Source organism: Exophiala mesophila (genome assembly GCF_000836275.1).
Source record: "Exophiala mesophila strain CBS 40295 unplaced genomic scaffold supercont1.4, whole genome shotgun sequence".
In the NCBI taxonomy this organism is placed as follows: Eukaryota; Fungi; Ascomycota; class Eurotiomycetes; order Chaetothyriales; family Herpotrichiellaceae; genus Exophiala; species Exophiala mesophila.
This window is the reverse complement of record NW_015622507.1, coordinates 504893-524804: the sequence shown is the minus strand read 5'-3', so window position 1 is coordinate 524804 and position 19912 is coordinate 504893. Positions and strand designations below refer to the sequence as shown.

General features: G+C 51.0%; 5 protein-coding genes across 5 annotated transcripts; 3 read left to right on the top strand and 2 right to left on the bottom strand.

Moving 5' to 3' along the window:
* Nucleotides 1-363: 363 nt before the first annotated feature.
* Nucleotides 364-2937, top strand: PV10_05435 (uncharacterized protein; the record flags this gene model as incomplete). Its single annotated transcript, XM_016370108.1, has 1 exon — nucleotides 364-2937. The coding sequence occupies one exon, from the start codon at nucleotides 364-366 to the stop codon at nucleotides 2935-2937; it is 2574 nt and encodes an 857-aa protein (XP_016222401.1).
* Nucleotides 2938-3439: 502 nt separating this feature from the next.
* On the bottom strand, nucleotides 3440-5141 carry PV10_05434 (uncharacterized protein). Its single transcript, XM_016370107.1, has one exon. It carries the CDS (start codon nucleotides 4999-5001, stop codon nucleotides 3472-3474), a length of 1530 nt encoding a protein of 509 aa, XP_016222400.1. The 5' UTR covers nucleotides 5002-5141; the 3' UTR covers nucleotides 3440-3471.
* An 811-nt stretch (nucleotides 5142-5952) lies between these two features.
* PV10_05433 (uncharacterized protein) lies at nucleotides 5953-7396 on the top strand. Its single transcript, XM_016370106.1, has one exon. It carries the CDS (start codon nucleotides 6123-6125, stop codon nucleotides 7107-7109), a length of 987 nt encoding a protein of 328 aa, XP_016222399.1. The 5' UTR covers nucleotides 5953-6122; the 3' UTR covers nucleotides 7110-7396.
* A 741-nt stretch (nucleotides 7397-8137) lies between these two features.
* Nucleotides 8138-11496, top strand: PV10_05432 (uncharacterized protein). The gene is made up of 2 exons (XM_016370105.1): nucleotides 8138-8713; nucleotides 8774-11496. The coding sequence occupies exons 1-2, from the start codon at nucleotides 8401-8403 to the stop codon at nucleotides 11239-11241; spliced, it is 2781 nt and encodes a 926-aa protein (XP_016222398.1). The 5' UTR covers nucleotides 8138-8400; the 3' UTR covers nucleotides 11242-11496.
* A 3213-nt stretch (nucleotides 11497-14709) lies between these two features.
* PV10_05431 (uncharacterized protein) lies at nucleotides 14710-17066 on the bottom strand. The gene is made up of 4 exons (XM_016370104.1): nucleotides 16897-17066; nucleotides 16487-16842; nucleotides 15686-16431; nucleotides 14710-15614 (listed from the first exon to the last, which is right to left on the bottom strand). Exons 1-4 carry the CDS (start codon nucleotides 16963-16965, stop codon nucleotides 15052-15054), a joined length of 1734 nt encoding a protein of 577 aa, XP_016222397.1. The 5' UTR covers nucleotides 16966-17066; the 3' UTR covers nucleotides 14710-15051.
* Between the last annotated feature and the right edge of the window lie 2846 nt (nucleotides 17067-19912).

Here is a 19912-nt window from a genome sequence, read left to right as displayed (position 1 = left end):
CACCCAGATCACCTTGAACTGGACGCGCGCATATCTTTTGACACATCGGGGTAGGATTTGTTTGGTACATTTCCTTCTCCGTCGTCAAAATTACTGCTGCCACTCTTTGTTCAAGCTCATCGGAATTTCACAATCACCAATACTGCAGACTCTTGCGTCGACCACGCTGACAATAGATCCTGCAACCTTCCTAGTACTAGGCTCCCGAGCCCTGACTTGATATGCCGCTAACGAGTGTACAGCATCCTCATCCTCATTTCTCTATATCCTCACCACCACTCCCTTCGCAAGCAGGACCCTCTTAGCCCTGCTGATTTTCCCGCTCTTCAGCGATACTGAAGATCAGAACAATCACCACCAGCCATGGGCATGAGTGGTGGAAGTAACAATGACTTGTCAAGAAACCCGTACGAAGCATCTCGAAGTTACGGCCAAGACAAGATAGTCGACTGGCTAGCATTTGGAAGTCGGCTTGATCAAGTCAACTGTCAGTCCTTGAGTGCCTTTAACCTAGAAAAGACTGAGGGATTTCCGTGGCCCGAAGCCGGCTTCACCAAGGACGCGCGCGATGGAGACCTTCAAAGTACCATCTCGGTCGACGATACGCTTAGCCATAGTGGCTCAAGTCATGAATCCCTAATCTCGGACTCGTCTTCTCAAACAAGCTCTAGCAGCGCGACCGACCCATTCGATTTCTTGGACGACTCGGATCGAGATTCACACGTATCTTCCAAGGCCAACTGTACTGAACAGGATTTCTTCCGCCAAACCTCTGGGTTCCTCGGTGCGTCCACTTCCTCTACCCGACAAGATCGATCGCGCACTCGTCAAGTTAGAGTGGACGGCCTGTCAACCTGTGCGGAATCTTCCGTCGAACAAAGCACCAGCCAAATCTCGTCTGTTTGCCAACCAAACAAACATGCGCCTCCGACTATAATTCGCAACAATAATGCCCGACGCTCGTCTTGTTCGAGCAAGACCAAGGGCCCGCCTTGTAAACTCAAGAGAGACACAGAATGTACCGATCAATTTGTGTCGCTGCTTATCGTTTTCGCAACGCGCCTCATCACAGCTATCTGGCCTCTCTCGGCTTGCCCTCCCATGATGACGGCATGTTTCAACGGAGCCGGCGTACTTCCTCTACAGGTTTTCATCCAAGAGACGCTGAAGCGGTCTAGAACAAGCTACTCAACCTTGCAAGTCGCCCTTTACTATCTCGTCTTGCTCAGGGCCCGCCTTCCCGCCAAGGACTTCTGTCATGAACAAGGAACTGGATCTCCGGACCGGAAACAATGTCGTGCTATGCAATGTGGACGCCGCATGTTTCTTTCAGCGCTCATGCTGGCCTCCAAGTACCTCCAGGATCGTAACTACTCCGCCAGGGCCTGGAGTAAGATATCTGGTCTTCGAAGTACCGAGATCAATGAAAACGAGCGAGAGTATCTATCCTTGATCGACTACAGCCTCCACGTCCCTAAGGATGTCTTTGATAACTGGAACAAGATCGTCATTGCTCTCAGCAAGCTTTCCAAGGAAGAACCACAATGCAGGATGGATTTATCCGACTCCGGCTCCCCTTTCGATCATTCTGATGACGGCGCCTACAACACTCCATCTGAGGCGGGTTCCCATGACACCTTTTCCGACGATTGGTGGTCTGATATCATCTCCAAGCTCAATGTTGAGACAATCAAGGATGCATCTATCACAGAAGCCTTCCTTGCTGCTCAGGTACCCCTGTATAGAGGCTCAAGCTCCCCATCTCTAACACCAGGATTGGGACGATGTGAACCTTCCTCGGCCGGACTGGATCTTCTTCCAGCTTTCATGGACATTAACTTTAGTGAAAGCTTGAAGTCCCGCCATGACCAACCCCGGTCGAGCGCTTTGCAGACTCCGACTCAAATGAGCCCTGTACGAGCCATGACCATACCAATGCAGCCCCGGCTTCGTAACTTGCCCACTCCGCAATCGACACCAAAGCTTGCAGATGGTCATCATGATCATGTCGCATCTAATTCACGTCTTTTGCGATGCTCGGCTTCACTGGACGCATTACGAAACATGCGAAGGCAGTGCTTGGTGAATGCGAATCTGGATCGCTGCCCCCCTCCAAGACGCCCCGTGTGCGAACCCTCTACCTCGAGTACTCTGAACCTTCCTGCAGAGATTGTTTCAAAGTCTCCAGATAGAGCGGCCACACCTGGCATATCCTCACCGGCCTCGGCCACCTCCGACTCCACCGCCTCCTTCACATCAAGATCTCGGTCATCGTCAATTTCCTCAGTGTCTTCATGTTCATCGTTCGCATCCAGCTTTGCTCGACCGCGGTTCAGTGATGGTTGCTCGTCTAGTTCTCCCTTGGCTGCAAGATCTTGCCTGCCCAATAGAGGTACTACCAGTCTCTCCAAGGTCCGTCTCCGTCTCCCTGACAATTCAGGGATTCGGTTCATGGACGAGGGCTACGGCAGCGGAGAAGATCCGCCAAGCAAGCTCTTCAAACAGGCGGTCATCTCATCGGAGGAGAAAGCGGTCGAGATCTTAATGTCCCTTTCGGTGCAAAGTGAGAACCAGAGCCAGTGTGTAACACCTACTCCACACAACTATGATGTCAAGGATGAAGAAGCCATAATAAGTGCTCAAAGAGGACACAAAAGAAGCCTATCCAAGGTCGAGCCACAAGTACAATCTCATGTGCGGGCTTTTGGATGGGACCATGCTATACGAGGTGATGTTCTTGAGGACTCTTCGCGTGCCTCGAATGCGACACCCAAGCAGTGGCAATGCCCAAGCAAGGCATGGGCTGAGCCGAAGAGAGCGCTGCCAAACTCTTCGGACAGCAAACGAGTGGCATACTGTGCCCTTCAACAATACGCATCTGCTCCTGACCTTGCCTCACAATACCTGCAAGATATACGAATCTCGGCGACTTCCTGATGACTTTGAGTCTCGGTGGCGCTGGACTTGGATGGATTGAGCGGGTGTCAGAAATCAATGTGGGTTTGCAGTGCCCAGCAGCATCAGCAACCATATCATCCTTGATTGTCCTAGTGACACGTTAAAACATAAACAGCTCTGCGGCCGTCATCAGCGCCGGTTACGTGCTTTGACGAGCTGTCAAGCCCTCCCTCAACCTCAACCACGACCTCCTTGCATTGCATCCAATGCATCCTTTGTACGCTATACCTTGCCCTCTTAATACATTTGTTTTGATCAATGAGTTCCTTCTTTCTGTAGTCTACTCGTTGTGTGGTCTCCTCGTCGTGCTTCAACTAAGGCGCTGAGCCTAAGTAGACAGCTATAGGCTACTAACCGATACACTTTCTGAACTCGGACTCACAGAACAGGTAAATGGTCAAGATTTTCATCCTGGTTCTCGTTGCCACGAAGTCACGCGCGGCGGCTGTCTGACAATTCCCGTCAAGGGTCATTTGTTTCCCCAGAACCGAGGTGGAGCAGGCCAACGAACAATCAATCCTGATGCAGAAAGGTGATTCTATCTGGAGCATTGTCGGGCAACGAGCAGACGGCTCGAAACTCGCCAAAGATATCCTGTCTGGTTCTGACAAAATCGGAGAAATCCGAGATATTGATGGCGTGCAGGATGCGTGACATCTTGGGGAGACCCGGTAGGCGGATGAGGCCATCATTGATAAAGAGTCGCACGAAATAGTCTTTGCTGGTCGACGATGCTGGGGCGAAGGCGTCACAGACAATGCGTTCGAGGATCAAACGTCCTCCCATGGGAACGACGTCGCTGGTCCTCCAATTCCGATCAGACTTGATCTTGTCCGACGGCAGGGTCTGCTGCATGAGACGCTCGTCGAATACCTTCAAGGTGGCCAGCACGGGGACGATGTCTCCATCATGAACAAAGCTCATGTATGGGTGTTGGGCGCGGCCATCGAGCATCAAAGTGCGCGTGGCGTTCAACCACAGCCAACCCATGGCCCCGGCATAGGGATTGCCTGGACCGGCACGGTAGAAATGTAGCAAGTCGCGCGCATACTCAAAGTCAAGCCATTCGTCCTGGCTGAAGACGGCGCACCACGGGCTGGACCCGCGCACTAGGATCTCAAAGCCGCACATTTCCATCATGCTGTAGACGTCGACGGGTTCTAGCTCGATCCCGGTCGCTAGGCTAGCCAGTCGCTTGATGATGGGTCGTGTGAAAACCGTCTGCCATTCGTCAAGTTTCCGATACCCGGCGTCGTGGCCATTGTATCCGTCGCGGTCGTATTTGTAGCACGTGTCTCCGGGCGTCAGGGTGTCGCCGCCTCGCTTGGGGTCTTCGGGGATCACTTGAAGTTCGGCGGTGCCGTCAGACAGCCAGTTGGCGCCGAAGAAGCCCGATGCAAATTGCTTGGCCGTCTCGATGTCTCGTGGGGAGCCGCAAGACCAGAAACGGGTGCTTTGGTGGCGTGGTAGGAGGTGTTGATACCTGGCCCTCAGGGTTTTGCCGGTATTGCTGGCTTGCAGTGTTCCTGCATATGGACCGGTCTGAGTGAGGTTCTCAAAGGCCGGGTCGGTTGGGTCGGTGAAATAGGTCCAAGACTTGACAAAGGACAAAGATCCCTCGAGCGAAACGGCCGGGTCGTCCAGACGTTTCAATAGTTCGAGATGACGAGCGCCTGCAGTTTTGGTCGGATAGCGTTCAGCATGTCGCGACAACATATGGACCTGGTCGACGGAGCAACCTTTCGGCAATGGCGCATGGTCGTAGGCGACGTTGTCCGACTTGGGAATCCATGGGCCATTACCCCCTAGATGGTAGAACAGTTTCCAGTCCTGGGGGTCCACGGCAGACCTGCACAATCCCAGGGCACGCGCCGTACCAGAACAGACATGGTGGGTTACACTTTTGAAAATGGACAATAGAACCAGTGTCGAGAAGGCCAGAATGATGATCAACGGTAGTTTACGACGGATCCGTCGCATTGGCCGCATACTTGGTGAGTGATCTCGCACGTGGACGTGTTTTTCGCTGGTAAAGGGGTCCATTGCGAAACGAGGGTTTGATGTTAGGGGCGTGGGGGACGATTGAAACACATGGTGGCGAGTATTATTATTGACCAAGAAGGATTCTAGAGGAGAGCAGTGATGAGGTTTGTGTTGGGCGCGACGACGTGTTTTTCCTCGAGTTTGTGTCACCGCTAAAAGGGAAGGCGTCCACGGCGTAAGTAAGTAGTAAGATCACCACCAACCAATGTTGAAGGTGCGAAGCTTACACGGCTTGGTATGGGGGATTTAATTGAGTTTTTTCCACCCTTTTTGGTGGTTGTGTGTCAGGGACGGGTTGACTCTCTTGTCACTAATCACGAATTGTCTGGGCGTTTGGCAGATGAACTGGTTGGTTCTATGAAAGTCGTGTCAAGATTCCATGAGCCACGTGTTTAGATGTCATTCAGGACATAAAAGTGGGTTACAATCATTACTTGAATCAGATACCTATTGTACTGGCGTGCACGATCACCGATGAAAGGTTTCCATATGACAGATATGACATGATTCTAGGTGAGTCCAAAAGTACCAAAGGGAGCCTGAGTGCGGGCCAAGAGAACAATTAGGCTGTCCCTATGGAAGAGTACCTTAGGTACTCTAGGCTTGGGCATAGGGGAGGTAGGTACGTAAAGGATGAGGTAGGTGTGCCCATGACACATACTTGACGATTAATTGATTTACTCGTGGGCTACGATAAGAAGACACCTACCCTTAGGTTCCTACTTATCGGTAACTACATGCTGTATCAGTGATAGACATTTCTTCAACGGCTTCTTATCTCTGAAGCCGATAACAATCAACAATCGGCTAGTTGGAGCCGATGTTTAATGGGTCTTTCAAGGGCGGAGAGGAATTACAAGGGCGTTCTGACCACTAACATTGATCCCCTGGGTGCCTAGTCTGAAGACTCGGGGCCTTTTATACCGGAAAGTTGACCGGGGAATTGAACGACGGTGGGTGCGGGGAAATCTTTACGATGGATTCTGGCGATACTACTTTATGTGGTCACTGTTGAATATTTTCCAAGATGATCATTCTGAATACCTGACACCAGCTCTAAGGCAGACGAGTTAACTGATCGCAGGATCACTTCAAGAGCAAGCATAAACGCATTGAACACAATGGGCTCCCTCTCCACCATCACTACAGCCCCTGGGCAGCCGCACAGCGTGCCCGTGCCTCCAGCAGGCGTCTGGGCTCCTGCGGTCACCTTCTTCGACCCTGAAACAGACAAGTTGCGGCCGACCGAACAATCACAGTATTATTCCTACCTGTCTCGCTCTGGCCTCACAGGCCTCGTTGTGCTGGGAACCAACTCAGAGACCTTCCTACTTACGCGAGAGGAGCGGTCCACCTTGTTGAAGATCGCAAGACAATCCGTTCCTGAAGGCTACCCCATCATGGCAGGAGTAGGAGGACACTCGACGGCGCAGGCAATCGAGTTCATCCAAGATGCATATGAGGCCGGGGCGAACTATGCCCTGTTGCTCCCTGCTGCCTACTTTGGCAAACAGACCACTCCTGCGGTCATCAACAACTTCTTCAACACGGTGGCAAAGGCGTCGCCTCTTCCCATTGTTCTGTACAACTTCCCTGCGGTGACCAACGGCATCGATCTTGACTCAGATACCATCACAGCCTTGGCTCAGGCCCATCCCAACATTGTCGGGGTCAAGCTGACCTGTGGATCGGTGGGTAAAATCACCAGGCTTGCTGCTACCTTCACCCCTCAACGGTTCACGGTCTTTGGTGGACAGTCTGACTTCCTGATCGGAGGTCTGGCAGCTGGAAGTGGAGGATGTATTGCTGCATTTGGCAACGTCTTTCCCAAGACCCTGGTCAAGATATACGACCTGTATACGCAGGGCAAGCATGATCAGGCCCTTGCCTTGCATCGTATTGCCGCCCATGCAGAGAGCCCTACAAAAGCAGGGATTGCCACGACCAAGTATGCTGCAAGTCAATTTACCGCAAAGGCCGCAGGGATTCAAGGAGATCTAGAGGCTCTGTTGAGACCCCGGCAACCATATGAGGAGCCCACTGCGGCTGTCAAGAAGAAGATCTTGGAGGTTATGGCCCCGATGGATGAAATTGAAAAGACTCTATGAAGAATAAAAATGGCATCGGAATTTGATCAGCGCCTACTAGTTCGTGTCAAAAGAGTATGATAAATGGCGCTGTCTTCTGGTTTATAGACTGTAAGGCATGAAGAATGCTGGCGTCCAGAGTACGGGCTCGGACTACCAAGGGCCTTGAAAGCCAAGCTCATACACCAGGGCTTGTTGGGTGTGGGGATTGCTTAACAGCTGTCACTGTCAGAGCCTATTGTTTAACTATGAGTTTTCTTTGTAGGTACTACGGAGTAGTACGAATACTTGAGCACCGTGGCACCCCCACCTAGGTACATTTGTAGCTTAGTATATATTATGCCAACACCAACTCAGCTCCCGAGGTTCATGGCTTTTTCTCTGATGGGCATCACGAAGCTCCAGATCTGGTATCATCGAGCGTCACCGAAACTTGGAAATGGGCCCGAGGGGCCCAAGCTACTCCCCACCAAGCAAGCCATCGCTCGGCATCGCCCGAGCTGCACATGGATCATTAACCAATTACTATCTAGCCGTTAGATACTACTGACGCCCTAGCAATCCTCTTCATGCAGTATCCGTACTCTTGCCTCGTTTAGACACTTACATACGTACACCCAGCCACCCTTATCCAACTTGCCATGCCACCACCACCAATGCCTCCTTGTCGGTGTGGCTTCAAAGTTCTTCCTTGAATCCCTATCAAAGCTCAAGTCTCCAAGCCAGCTACCTTCGCAAGTTAGTCTTCTGTGGCGTACACCCTCGCCAGAACTAGTGTCGGTAGGTCCATCTACCACCTGTGCGTATACGTGTGCTATGCGGGGGTAGAGATAGCAGTTACGATAACCTACCCAGTCTTCACATCATCGCACCTTCCTTGATTCACATCTTCCGGATCTGGCGGACACGTCGCTGTTTCTTCGCTGTTCCTTAAGTCGTTCGTTTCCTCACCAAGACTCTCCATTCTTTCTCTATCGCTTCCTGTCCCTCTGCCATCTTATCCCCCGTCCTTCCTTCGTGTTGTCAATGAGAACCCTCCGCTTGACCCTCCTCAATCGACTCGATCCGTGTCACCCCAAGCTTCACACAAGAACAGCTCTCCCAATATCCAACTAGTCATTTGCAGATTGAACTTTCAACTGCAGCCTTTGTGGTGTTCAACCATGCCTGCAACCACGTAACTCAACCTCTCTTTGACACCTCGAATTGGTGCGAACAAAACCCCCCCACGCCTGGGCCATCCAGTCAAGGACTAGGTTATTTGAGACCTTGTCCAACCTCTGCTCGCGAGAACTTCCAATTGTTGGCCAATATGGCGTCGATCAGCTTCCACAGAACTTCTGCACACCTGATTGTTTGGTCTGCGCTTATGCTCTTTCTGGCATCTGTCTTCCCTGTGGTCTCCGCGGTCGAGAATACGAGGTGGATCAAATACACTGGCAATGATGGCACTGTTTGGCTGGACGACAACCGAAGACCCTCTCTTTACACGCAGAATTTTGGTGATTGTCAAGGTGATTCCTTGATCAATGTCACCCGCTTCGATGCCGCATACTACAAAGACAACATGACCGTACTCTTTCATTTGGAAGGAGACACGGCCTTGGCGGATGAGAGCCTCATGCGTAAGTTGAGATCAAGTGCTGACACTTGGATGCCTGCTGATCGTGATCCCACTTTATTAGTCTATATTGGCGTCTTTGCCTATGGAGAATCACGCTTCAACCTTACTTTCAATCCCTGCAACGCCAACATAAACAGCTTGTGTCCCATGAACTCATCCGTCCCCATAGTGGCAAACGGCATCATCCCAGTCGCTCCAAGCGATGTTGCGGGTATCCCCCCTATAGCCCTCACCATCCCCGACTTTGAAGGACAAGCAATCCTGCGCATCTTTGCAAATTCCACCGAATCTCAGATTGGTTGCTTTTCAGCTGTTGTTACCAATGGCGCGACCTTTGCCCATCCTCAGGCAGTCTCAGCTGTTCTCGGCGTTTTTACCGTCATTGCCCTGATCTCCTCCATTGTCGTCACTGTTTACGGCCAGACAGTCACCGAAACCCGCAAGCACTATGCTCACTCAATATCAATGTTTGTCGTCTTTTCCGTCTATCAGCATATCTTCTTCACAGGGGGCTTGTCCATGAACTGGCCCAGTGTTTTGGTCTCTTTCTGGAGCAACTATGCATGGTCGGCTGGTATAATATACAGTCAGAAGATGCAGAATTCCATCAATCAATTCATTGACGGCAATCGAGGCAACATTTCAATGGTCGGCGCGGCCCAAACCGGTGAGAATGCAGTTGATCTTGGTGGCGGCTACCAGATCTCTCAGATCTATAAGAGGATGCCTCTCCGTTTCCCCTCGCATCGGTCTGCCTCCGCCTGGAGCCCAGCCTCAAATGCCATGACCCATTTGTCCCGAAGAGAAGAATCGAACACCACGTTGACCTTCTCCTGGTACGGGAAACCTGTCAGTCCCGGTCTTCCTTTGCCTGGAAACTACTCAGGCTTTGCTGGCACTCTTGCACAGATCAATATTCCCGCCTCAAACGCATTCCTGACCGGCCTTCTGTGGTTTTTGATCCTCGTCGCCTGTCTTATGGCAGCATTGGCGCTATTGAAATGGTCAATCGAACTCCTTGCCGCTTTGCGGTGGATCAAGACACCACGGCTCGCCTTATTCCGGAAACATTGGCTATTGTTCATTGGAGTTGCGGTTCTCAGAACATGTTACATCGCCTTCTTCGCCATGATGTTCTTGACCATGTTTCAATTCACCCTCGGCGGTGCAAAGGGAGTCAAGAGCGTTGCGGCTGTTGTATTTGTCATCTTCCTGGTAGGCATGCTGACCGCATGCGGCCTTGCGCTTTGGTACCGAACAAGATCACCTCCTCTTCAGACAGCATCCCCTGACGAAAAGGCAAACGAGTTTGCGACAGAGTCCGAAATGGCCTGGCCAACATCAAGCTCTCACACATCATGCCCAGAAGGTGAGACTCAAGAACAGCAAAACAAACCTCTCGCACGGTTCCAGCGGTTATTACCCTCTCTCGGCGCAGGTCTGGTCCATGTCCACGATGACGAGAGATACATTCTTCGGTTTGGCTGGCTGGCATCAAGATTCCGTCGGAGTAAATGGTGGTTCTTCTCCGCCTGGCTCATCTACGAATTGGTTAGAGCAGCACTCTATGGCGGCGCAGCAGGGCATCCGCTCGTCCAGGTCTTTGGGCTTTTGGCCTGGGAGATCTTGGCTTTGATTGCCATTGTCATGATGAGGCCTTTTCAGAGTAATCGGCTCAACCTGGTCATGGTATATGTCTTGGGTTTCAGCAAGGTGGTTACTGTGGCGCTGTCCTGCGCATTCGATCCACGATTTGGCCTTCAGCGGATCGTGACGACCGTCATTGGTATCATCATCATTGTGATCCAAGGAACGCTGACGATTTGTCTAATGCTCGCGATTGTTCTTGGAGCTATCGGCAGTTACATGTCCATCACGCGGTACCATGAAACAATCAAGCCACGGTCCTGGTTGCCATACCGAACACGCTATTTTGCGCATGTGCAGCGGAAGGCGACCGACTTGCCAAAACCACCCCCTCCTCCACCGCCTCCGGAGCCAGAACATCCCAAGGAGCCGTACTTTTTGGTTTCGGCAGTTCGAAGAGAACCCAAGATTGAAGATGAGACACCAGATCCAGAAGAGAAATCAGAAGAGAAACAGGAGGCAGAGGGACCATCGGCCAACCCACAGATTGGGCCGAGTGATCCCTTCTACACTTCCCGAAGCCAATCTATGCGTTCTCGTGCCAGCACCTCATCTCTACCATACGGGGCACGGCTGCATCGGACAAGTTGGAGTATACGCGATTTCCAGCAGACCGACCTGAGCACCGACGCGGGCGCCGGACGCACACCTATGAGTCGAGACGGCATGCAGGATGGAGTCGCCCGACAAAATACGTCAAGTTCACGCGGAGGCCCATCCACTGGGGATGAAGACATAATGATTACAGCGCTTCCTCAGGGGTTAGACCGTACTAGAAGTTCGAGGGGCCACCGCCGGAGCGCCTCGTATATCGCCAAACGTGATAGCTACACGGTCGATGAAGAGACAGAGAATGATCCAGACATGATTCAGCCGGCATGAATGATATGGAACCATGAAACCGAATCACGACAGAGGTCCTGACTTACCCATCGCCACTGATTTATGCTTTCCTTCCGCATCTTATACCCAATACATGAGTTCGGCGAACAATGTGATATGAGCATTTCACTCGGAGTCAAGGAGTACATTACCTATCAAGGCCACAACAGCTGAGCTTGGATGGAATACTATGAGCATCCAATCCTTGTCACACTAAGTGCTGGAATCATATGTAGAAGCATCACTTGATAGCAGCAATGCTAAGTAATATTTCAATAAACATGGACATGATGCATTTGGAAGAGACCTTCGCCCAGCTTAGGCTCGTGTCTGGGTTGGGAAAGCTACTCGCAACTCACTCCGTTTCGGCGGAGGGTGACGCCGCCATATGCTCACCCTCGACTCGCAACAAGCCGGGGCAGGCTTCACCTGTATCTTCACTAAGAGTGGTGGGCGAGGGGTCCTGAGTTCCGATCCCTTAGCCTGACTCCTAGCCCTACCCTTAAAGTAGAGATACTTTATAAATCTCTTCATGAGAGCCTGAGCAACTGATTTATTTTAGGTCACTGAAATGGACAGAAGTTCAAGACTCGCACATTTCTCAACGATAGATCGTGATCGAGCTTGATAGGCATGTTTTGGCTATCGACGCTTCAGGGATTACCACGAGCGGTGCTTCTTCCCACAGCGTCCCCACATCACCGACATGCAAAGTATTCGTCGTCGACCCCGTACCCCAGATCTCTCCGCGCTTTTCCGTCAGAGGGCAGAAGTAAGAGGGGCTCCACAGCTTGAAGTACCCAATTGCTCGGGAAAATTGTCCAGTTGCCCCGAGAGCTAATCAGCATTCTCCCTCGGGACAGTTGCGATGTATGTCGAGACGAAAGTTGAACCTCACTGGATTCAGGTGGTGGGGTAATAATTGATCTACAATGCTTTCAGAGACCTCGTTTGTGAGGGGTGTTTGGTCCTCTTTAGCACGGTGGACCAGTGTCTGTTACTCTGGTCCGTGTCTTGGGTCGGACATCGAGGGACGAGGGGGACCTAGCCCGAGCCAACCGCTACGGATTGTCTTTTCGGTGATTCACATCCTCGCCCCGAAAAAACGTTGCGGCATTCACTTAGCAAACATTTTATTTTATAATGGTCCTATGCTGAGTGTCGGGAAGGGGGGAGAGAAAAAAATGCTCATACAGACCAACGGTCTCTTGTGCTCGAAGAATGTGCTCTATCTTCAAGTTCGAGACAAATTGGTTCGAGTTCACAAGTTAACTTTACTACATATTATCAAGATTTGGCTGCAACTAAGTAGGCCGGGCGCCAAAGCTACTGCTATTTGCTGCGAATGAAGGATACTGCAGCGGAGGCATGAGAGATTAGGTGTTGATCTGAGCGAAGAATCGAGAAAGCCTTGAAACAAGAGAGTGAGAGAGAACTTCAACAAGATGCCATCTTTCATCCCTCTCCGACTTTTTGGCGGTCGTGAACTACTGGCGCTTTTCCTTCTGACGGTATGCTTCCATGGTTCCCCATGGGTTATGCAAGAAGTTCTTGAGGAGAAACTGATTGGAATTGTGGAGCGCAGACTATACTTGTACCTGTGGCATATTGCGCCTACAATCTATGGTGGCATCCTCTGGCAAGGTTTCCAGGGCCGAAAAGGGCAGCCGTTTCACCGTTCTGGGCCATGTGGCACTGGCTGAGCGGTGAGAACTTGAACAAGCTCTGCGATCTCCATAATCAGTACGGATCGGTGGTTCGCATTGCGCCTAACCAGCTCTCATTCTGCAGTAGCAGCAGTTGGAAGGATGTCCATGGACGCAAGCCGGGGCGAAAGCCATTCCTCAAGGGACCATGGTACCGACCGTTTCCACAAGATCACTATAACATTGTCTCTGTGTCAAATCCGGGACACCATGCTCTGATGCGCAAAAGCCTCAGTCACGGTTTCTCGTCGGGTGCGCTGATAGCCCAGGAGGGCAGGTTACAATACTTCATCAACAAGTTTGTCGATCAAATTGACATACGATTCACGCATACTGCTGGCGATATGACAAAGTGGTACAATTATGTCACTTTCGATGCGATTGGAGAGCTAGCCTTCGGTGAAGCCTTCGGATGTGTTGAGTCTGGTAGGTGTCCGAGAAGCCATATTAGATAGACCACGGCCAGGCTTTACTAATGATGAACCAAATAAAGGTGAACCACACTTCTGGATCGATATCCTTTTCGATGGCATCAAAAATTTCAATTTGCTAAGGTCTTTTGAATATTTCCCTCTCCTCAAGTCGGGAGTGCTCCTGTTGCTTAGGTGGGGTCTTGTTCCAAGTTCTGTCACCGAGCCTCGACGAAAGCAAACGATCTACGCTCGTGAGAAATTAATCAAGTGAGTCTCATCCCTATATTCCGAAATCATCGATGACATGACTCTTTCGTGCTGACCTGGTCTCCTAGACGGCTGACGAGAACATCCCCGTCAACGGACTTCCTGGAGAAACCCATTGCCGACATGGAAAAGAACGGAACATCGTTTGACGACCTCCTATCCCAAGCAACACTGTTGACTGTTGCCGGCAGTGAGACCACGGCAACAGCATTGGCGGGAATTACCTATTTCCTTTGCAAAGACCTATTGGCATATGAAAAGCTTCGAGACGAGATTCGAAGGGCATTCTTAGACTATGAAGGAATTACTGGTCTGGCCACCGAAAAACTTCCTTATCTGCGAGCAGTCATCTTGGAAGGTTTGAGGATGTTTCCTCCGCTCGCGGCGGGACTTCCACGCATCAGCCCAGGAGAGACGATTGATGGCCAGTACATCCCAGAAGGTGCCATTGTGTCAGTAAACACGTGGGCTGCAGGCCATGTTGACGCCAACTTCCGCGAACCCTTCAAGTTCAATCCGGAGCGGTGGCTGGATCCAGACTGTAAGGATAACTTGGCCGCCAGTCAGCCATTCTTGTTGGGAAGTAGGGTTTGTTTGGGACGACAGTAAGTTGATTCGAAGGACGATGTTCATTGGTTAGTACTTCTGCTAATCGAATCGCTCTTAATAGCCTCGCCATGTTGGAGATGAGGCTCATTCTCTCCAAATTGCTATGGAAGTTTGACATGACCCTTATGGACAAGGACCTTGATTGGGGCAGGGCAAATAAGAACTATGTCTTCTGGGATAAGCCTGAGCTCCCGATCCAATTTCGCAGACGCGAAGGCATGTGAAAGAATGACAGACATCTCGGATACATAAAATCACTATAGTTCCGGCTTGACATCACGTCACTTGGAGCTTCAGAAGCACTGAGATTTTTGACTATGATGAATTTCGCCCCCATCGCTACGCCATACGCGACACGGAGTTCTTATGGGTGGTGCCGTGCTAGGCCAGCAGCAGTTCTAACGAGGCTTAATCACCACCACTTTAGTTGTACTACGTACGGAATGGGGGCCAAAGTCTGTGGGACACTTTATGTAACTGTATTATTCAATGACGCCTTAGTTAATCCTGCCACGGGTCGATTCCCTGCTCGGGAGACTGGGACAGGACAGGCGTTGTGTGATCCGCGTCAGGCGCTGGTTCGAGCACGGTAATCCAAAATTTTGGATTCCCGCATATAGTATAGCACTTCCGCCTTCCCCGTTCCATATCTGGCCTCCCAGTTACTCGGGGTATAGGTCCGACGATATCAATGACTCCTTTCCTTGTCACGACTGTTTCCCCGTTCTGTTTCGATTGTCCAACATCCGTGATTGACTCGCTGCACCACATCCCCAATGACGGACCAACTTGAGCATGATCATGTTCAATCATGCTCAGAAATGGGACTTGAGATTCCACCATTTCTTCTCCCCGTACGTCACACCTTGCTCAGTATCCGTCTGGGGCAACACAACATCGTTCACCTCAGAACCATAAACCAAGCTTGGATTTCGCACCCTATCACCGACCTCAAACCAGCTCCCTGTCGGACTCAGCCCGGGAACCGGGAAGAGTCTGCACAACAAGTAATACACGATGCCGCTAACAATGAACCCGGCGAAGAAATTCAGCCTATAGATGTACGTGGCGCCAATGGGGACATCAGTGCCGACCGCGCCTGCGAAGCCGACCACATTGATGACAATGCCGCAGATGTAGGCGACGTACCCGCGCCATTGGAAGCCGAATACACCATAGTAAGTCCCGTCGCGCTCGGCGTTGTATAGGTCGCGGATCTCCAGGTAGCCCTTGCGCACGAAATAGTAGTCGATCACCATGGGGCCGGCGATGGAGGACAAAAATACAGAGTAGGCGGATAGGTAGGTGGTGAAGTTGGATGCGGAGGTGAGGAACTGCCAAGGGCAGATGGCGATGCCGATGACGGCGCAAATGTAGCCTATACGGAGAAAAGAGGTGAGAAAGTGGGAGGCAATTGGTGGTCGTATAAATATGAATGGTGGAACTTACCACCACGCCGGATGTTAATGAAGCGAGGAAGCAGAGCAGTGAGATCTGTGCCTGCGGAGATACTATTTGCGGCGATGTTGGTGCCTAGCTGTGCGACGACAAAGGCGGCGGCGATGAAGAACGTGCCGGCGCGGTCGCCGGAACTACCCACACCACCGGGCTCGCCGTTGGTGATGAAGTCTCGGAGCAGCTCCAAGGGGTTCCAAGTCGCTCCCTTTTCGGGGTAGATGACGGCCGATGCTGATCCAGCGATGATGCCAATGAAGGATGTCAACCCGAATCCCATGGGTATGGTGATTGCTTGAGGCCACAAAGCCGCCGAAGGTTTCGAAGCGAAACGAGTAAAGTCGGGCGCGTTGACGATGAGCGTGGCAAAGTTACTCACAGCGCTCATAATACCAGCAATAATGCCCCAGGCAAGAGCAGACCCGGACGCGGTCGACCCCTGACGCACGATGGGGCCTACGCCTCCTGCTCGGACAATCGACCAGATGAACAGCGCGATGCCGCCTATTGGTGCCACGATAGATTTAACGGTAAACAGATGACGGATCTTGTGCACTGGGAACCAGATAAACGGCAGAGAGCCGAGCCAGAAGAGGATAAAGGCGATCAAGTAGTTAACTGTGGCTCCCATGGCGACGGATCTGGTCAAAGTCGGTCGTTGGCCGAATGAGGGCCAGATACTGGCGATCATGAGGTAGACGCATTCACCTCCGATCCATGCCTGGACTCCGTACCAAATGCTAGCCGGAAAGTCATCAGAGAGGCTACAAATTGCGCGAGCTGCGCGAAACTTACCAAGCCATGACCGCTCTGTTCAAGACGGGCCACAGAGAGCCCCAGATACCGAAAGAGGCTCTGTTGACAATAGGGAAACTAATGTGATACTCCGCGCCGATTCGGCCGGTCAAGACGACGAAGAAGGCCGCAATCGAGTAGCCAATCCACACACAGAGCCATGCCTGCCACCATGAGAGTCCGACTTCCAGCGACGAGGCGGCAATCATCCAAGTATTGATATTGAACGAGTCGGCGATCCAGAAGAAGACAAAGTTCTTGTGGTGCCATTCCCTTCGCTCGGGTTCGACGGGCTTAAGATCATGGTTGGTAAGAAACAATTGCTTGTTGGTCAACCCAGGTTCGGCTTCGCATTCCTGTGGAATTTTATTAATAAAGAAGCTTCTGAGTTGGGGATGGGGCTCGCCTACCAGCTTGGAAACCCATCTGCGGCGAGGCTGCTCTTGTTGCAGAACGTATCCTTCCGGGCTCGACGACATGGATGCTGATTACCACGAACAGTATGGAGAAGTATTTTTCTTGGTTCAATCGTTCGACGAGCAGGTGCGATTAGGATTGTTCTTATATGAAACAATACTTGTTGCCCTGCTCATAATCGTTGTCCATGTCTTCATCTCGGTGTGACCTGATTCTCAAGGCTTGGTCACTGTCAAGGTTTGTCTTATCAGTTTCCAAGACTTGCCGCGCCTTTGCTTTATTGTTGGGGTAAAAGATTGACGTAAAGCGTTTAAAGGGTTGCAGGGCAGTGTACTCCGTAAAGAGAGGCACATCGACCGGGCCTAAGTGTGCGAGGCTGGTAAAGATAGGCTTTCCATCCAATGGGCAATTCTTTCGTAAGGATCTTGATCGAGGTTTGACAAGGTCACCTACAGGAGATCGGGCAGTCAAATTGGCTCAATCGACTTGTGTCATGGCTGAATGGGCCTAAAGCGGTCTCGCGCAACTTGTCGTCAAGCTTGGCGGCCTTGGTCGCCTGCAGAATAACATCATTGTGCACCCAGTGGCAACTGAGACGATTCTGTCAGGACTTTCTTCTTCTGCCTCCGTCTGGTGCTGGGCTTGAAGTTTATGCCCGTCGAGACTGGAGCAGTGGCATTCCCCGCGCGTACTGTACTCCGTATCGTCAATCGGCCTGCCGCTATTATCCCGCTTGGCCGCTTTGAGACTTGGCCGCTGGCAGGTTGGCCGTTTGGCCGCTGTGCTTCTTGGCTTCTTGGCTTCTTGGCTTCTTGGCTTCTTGGCCAGATAGCTCCACGTCCTCTCATTGGTAAACGACAAAACACCAATGATCCATGCGTTTTTGATTCGGGACGTACGGAAGGACCTATCTCCTCGAGACTACGGAGCCGCGCTGTTCGTGTTGATCGGGTGAACCAGTCTATGACCGCTACTGCTGCACCCAGACGGATATCAAAGACTAAGAGAGAGTGCAACGCCCGAAACCAGGGGCGATGCAGTTAGTGCGCGAGTCCGTACCATCATCGGTGAGAAAACCTCGAATACGAGAGCATTGGAACATAATTGTTTCTGCTACGGCGGCGGGTCAGCGGGTTAGGGAACTATTGATGAAGAGGCCTTGGCTCTCCTGAGAAGAACGCGCAGTCCAGTTGCGTGCGGGCTAATCGGGAGAGGTTTCAAGAATTGCTGGCTGATGACTGGGGCAGGTCCACAAATGCCCAACACAGATAATAATCCAAATCTAACTCGGCATGGGGGGTCAGGTTTTGGTGTACGTATATCCCGGGCGTTTGCAATAAATTCGACTCGGGCATGCGGACAGGGAGTGAACAGCATGGTTGTCAACATGTGATGAGCATTCAACGGGATGTTTGGCTCTTGATAGGGACCTGGACTTCCTCCAAGCTGGGTGTCTTAAGAGGTTGCACTGTTCTGAACGGAAGCCCATGGTGTACAGGGCTTTAGTCGAGCATCATGAGGGTCTAAAATACGTGCATCAATGACGTTCCCATTGCAAATCGAGAGCAGTGCGCCAAAAGCTTAGTATACACTTTCATCTGAACAAGCTTCACTGCACCACAGACTCCAAGCCAAACGCTCAAAAAGGACCTCTAGTCCGCTCACATGCATAGTTCGTTACTGACTGTCATAGAGAAATGAGACTCCCCGAGCCACCGTAGGTCCTTACATCAGAAGGAACTTTCCAGATAGTCTGTAACAAATTTCGCCAGTATCGCTACACTATACTACACTATACGCGACACGGAGTTCTAGGAGGTAGAACCGTGCTAGGCTAGTAGCAGTTCCGGCGTAGCTTAATCACCACCTAAGTTACACTACCTACAGAATAGGGGCTAAAGTCTATAGGACACTTTATACAACTATCGAGTCGCGGGTTCTATATAATTATTCAATGACGCGCGCCGCTTTAAAGCGGCGCCTAAAAGCTTATTTTACTCTTAACACGTAAGACGCTATTTCAACATCATTAAAGGTGTCAGATAAGCCATATAGTAAGTTTCCTAACTAAGTACTAGGTACTTTCACGATCTCTGAACGGTTCTCGAAATTACTACTTAGTGTTGCCAGACTCCTCATTAAGGAGAGCGCTCGTATGTAGATCGTATCCTTACAGACCGATGACCTGATAACGAGTGAAAGGTGATTTTCTCGACCATTCGTTGGATCTGCAATAAGGGTGAGACACGCGATGGAATAGAAGAAGGCTTTTCTGCGCTTCTGGCTTTCCGTGAACGGCAATGAAATGATCAAGGGACAGGACAGGACTCTTGGGCTCTTGCGCACATCTATGTCGCGCGACATAAAACCTAGAACTCCACTTTGATAGACCCACGGACGCTCGAGGCGGTTTGAAAAACACTCTATGCTTGCAATCTTCCCTTCCTTCTGGCTCTCATTTAGTCTACAGACAGTCTCGACTCCACGTGGCTGATCATGATCCCTCCTTAACAACATATTCATATAGACGTAGTACTTAAATTCAACTTATAAAGCTTGGGTACCTCAAGGGTAATAGCGGGTAGTCTCGGTGTAGTTTCCCTCCTTCTTCAACCTTTTGTTAAGTACCCAGTACTGGATGTTGGTGTACAGAGCGATAACGATAGCCGTAGAAATTAAGACAGTAATACCAGTCCAGCCGTTAGGATAGTTTGGCGCATCGTACCCTTGAAAGATCTGACTGCCGATGATGGAGGCAATATTGGCGGACATAATCATGAGAGCAAGGGTAATTGACCTTTCTCCCATTGATCTTGCGTTCAAGGATGCCCAAGAGATGTTGACAGCATCTGGATAGGAACAAATCAGCAATCTTTTGAAAACTAAATAAAAGGAGATTGTGTAATTTCACGGAGTGAAAGGCTTACGGAATGAGGTGCAGAAAGCAATCGTTAGAAGTAGAACGGCAAAACGTGCCTGCCTGTTATCCGTGTTGATGAGGAGTCGGCA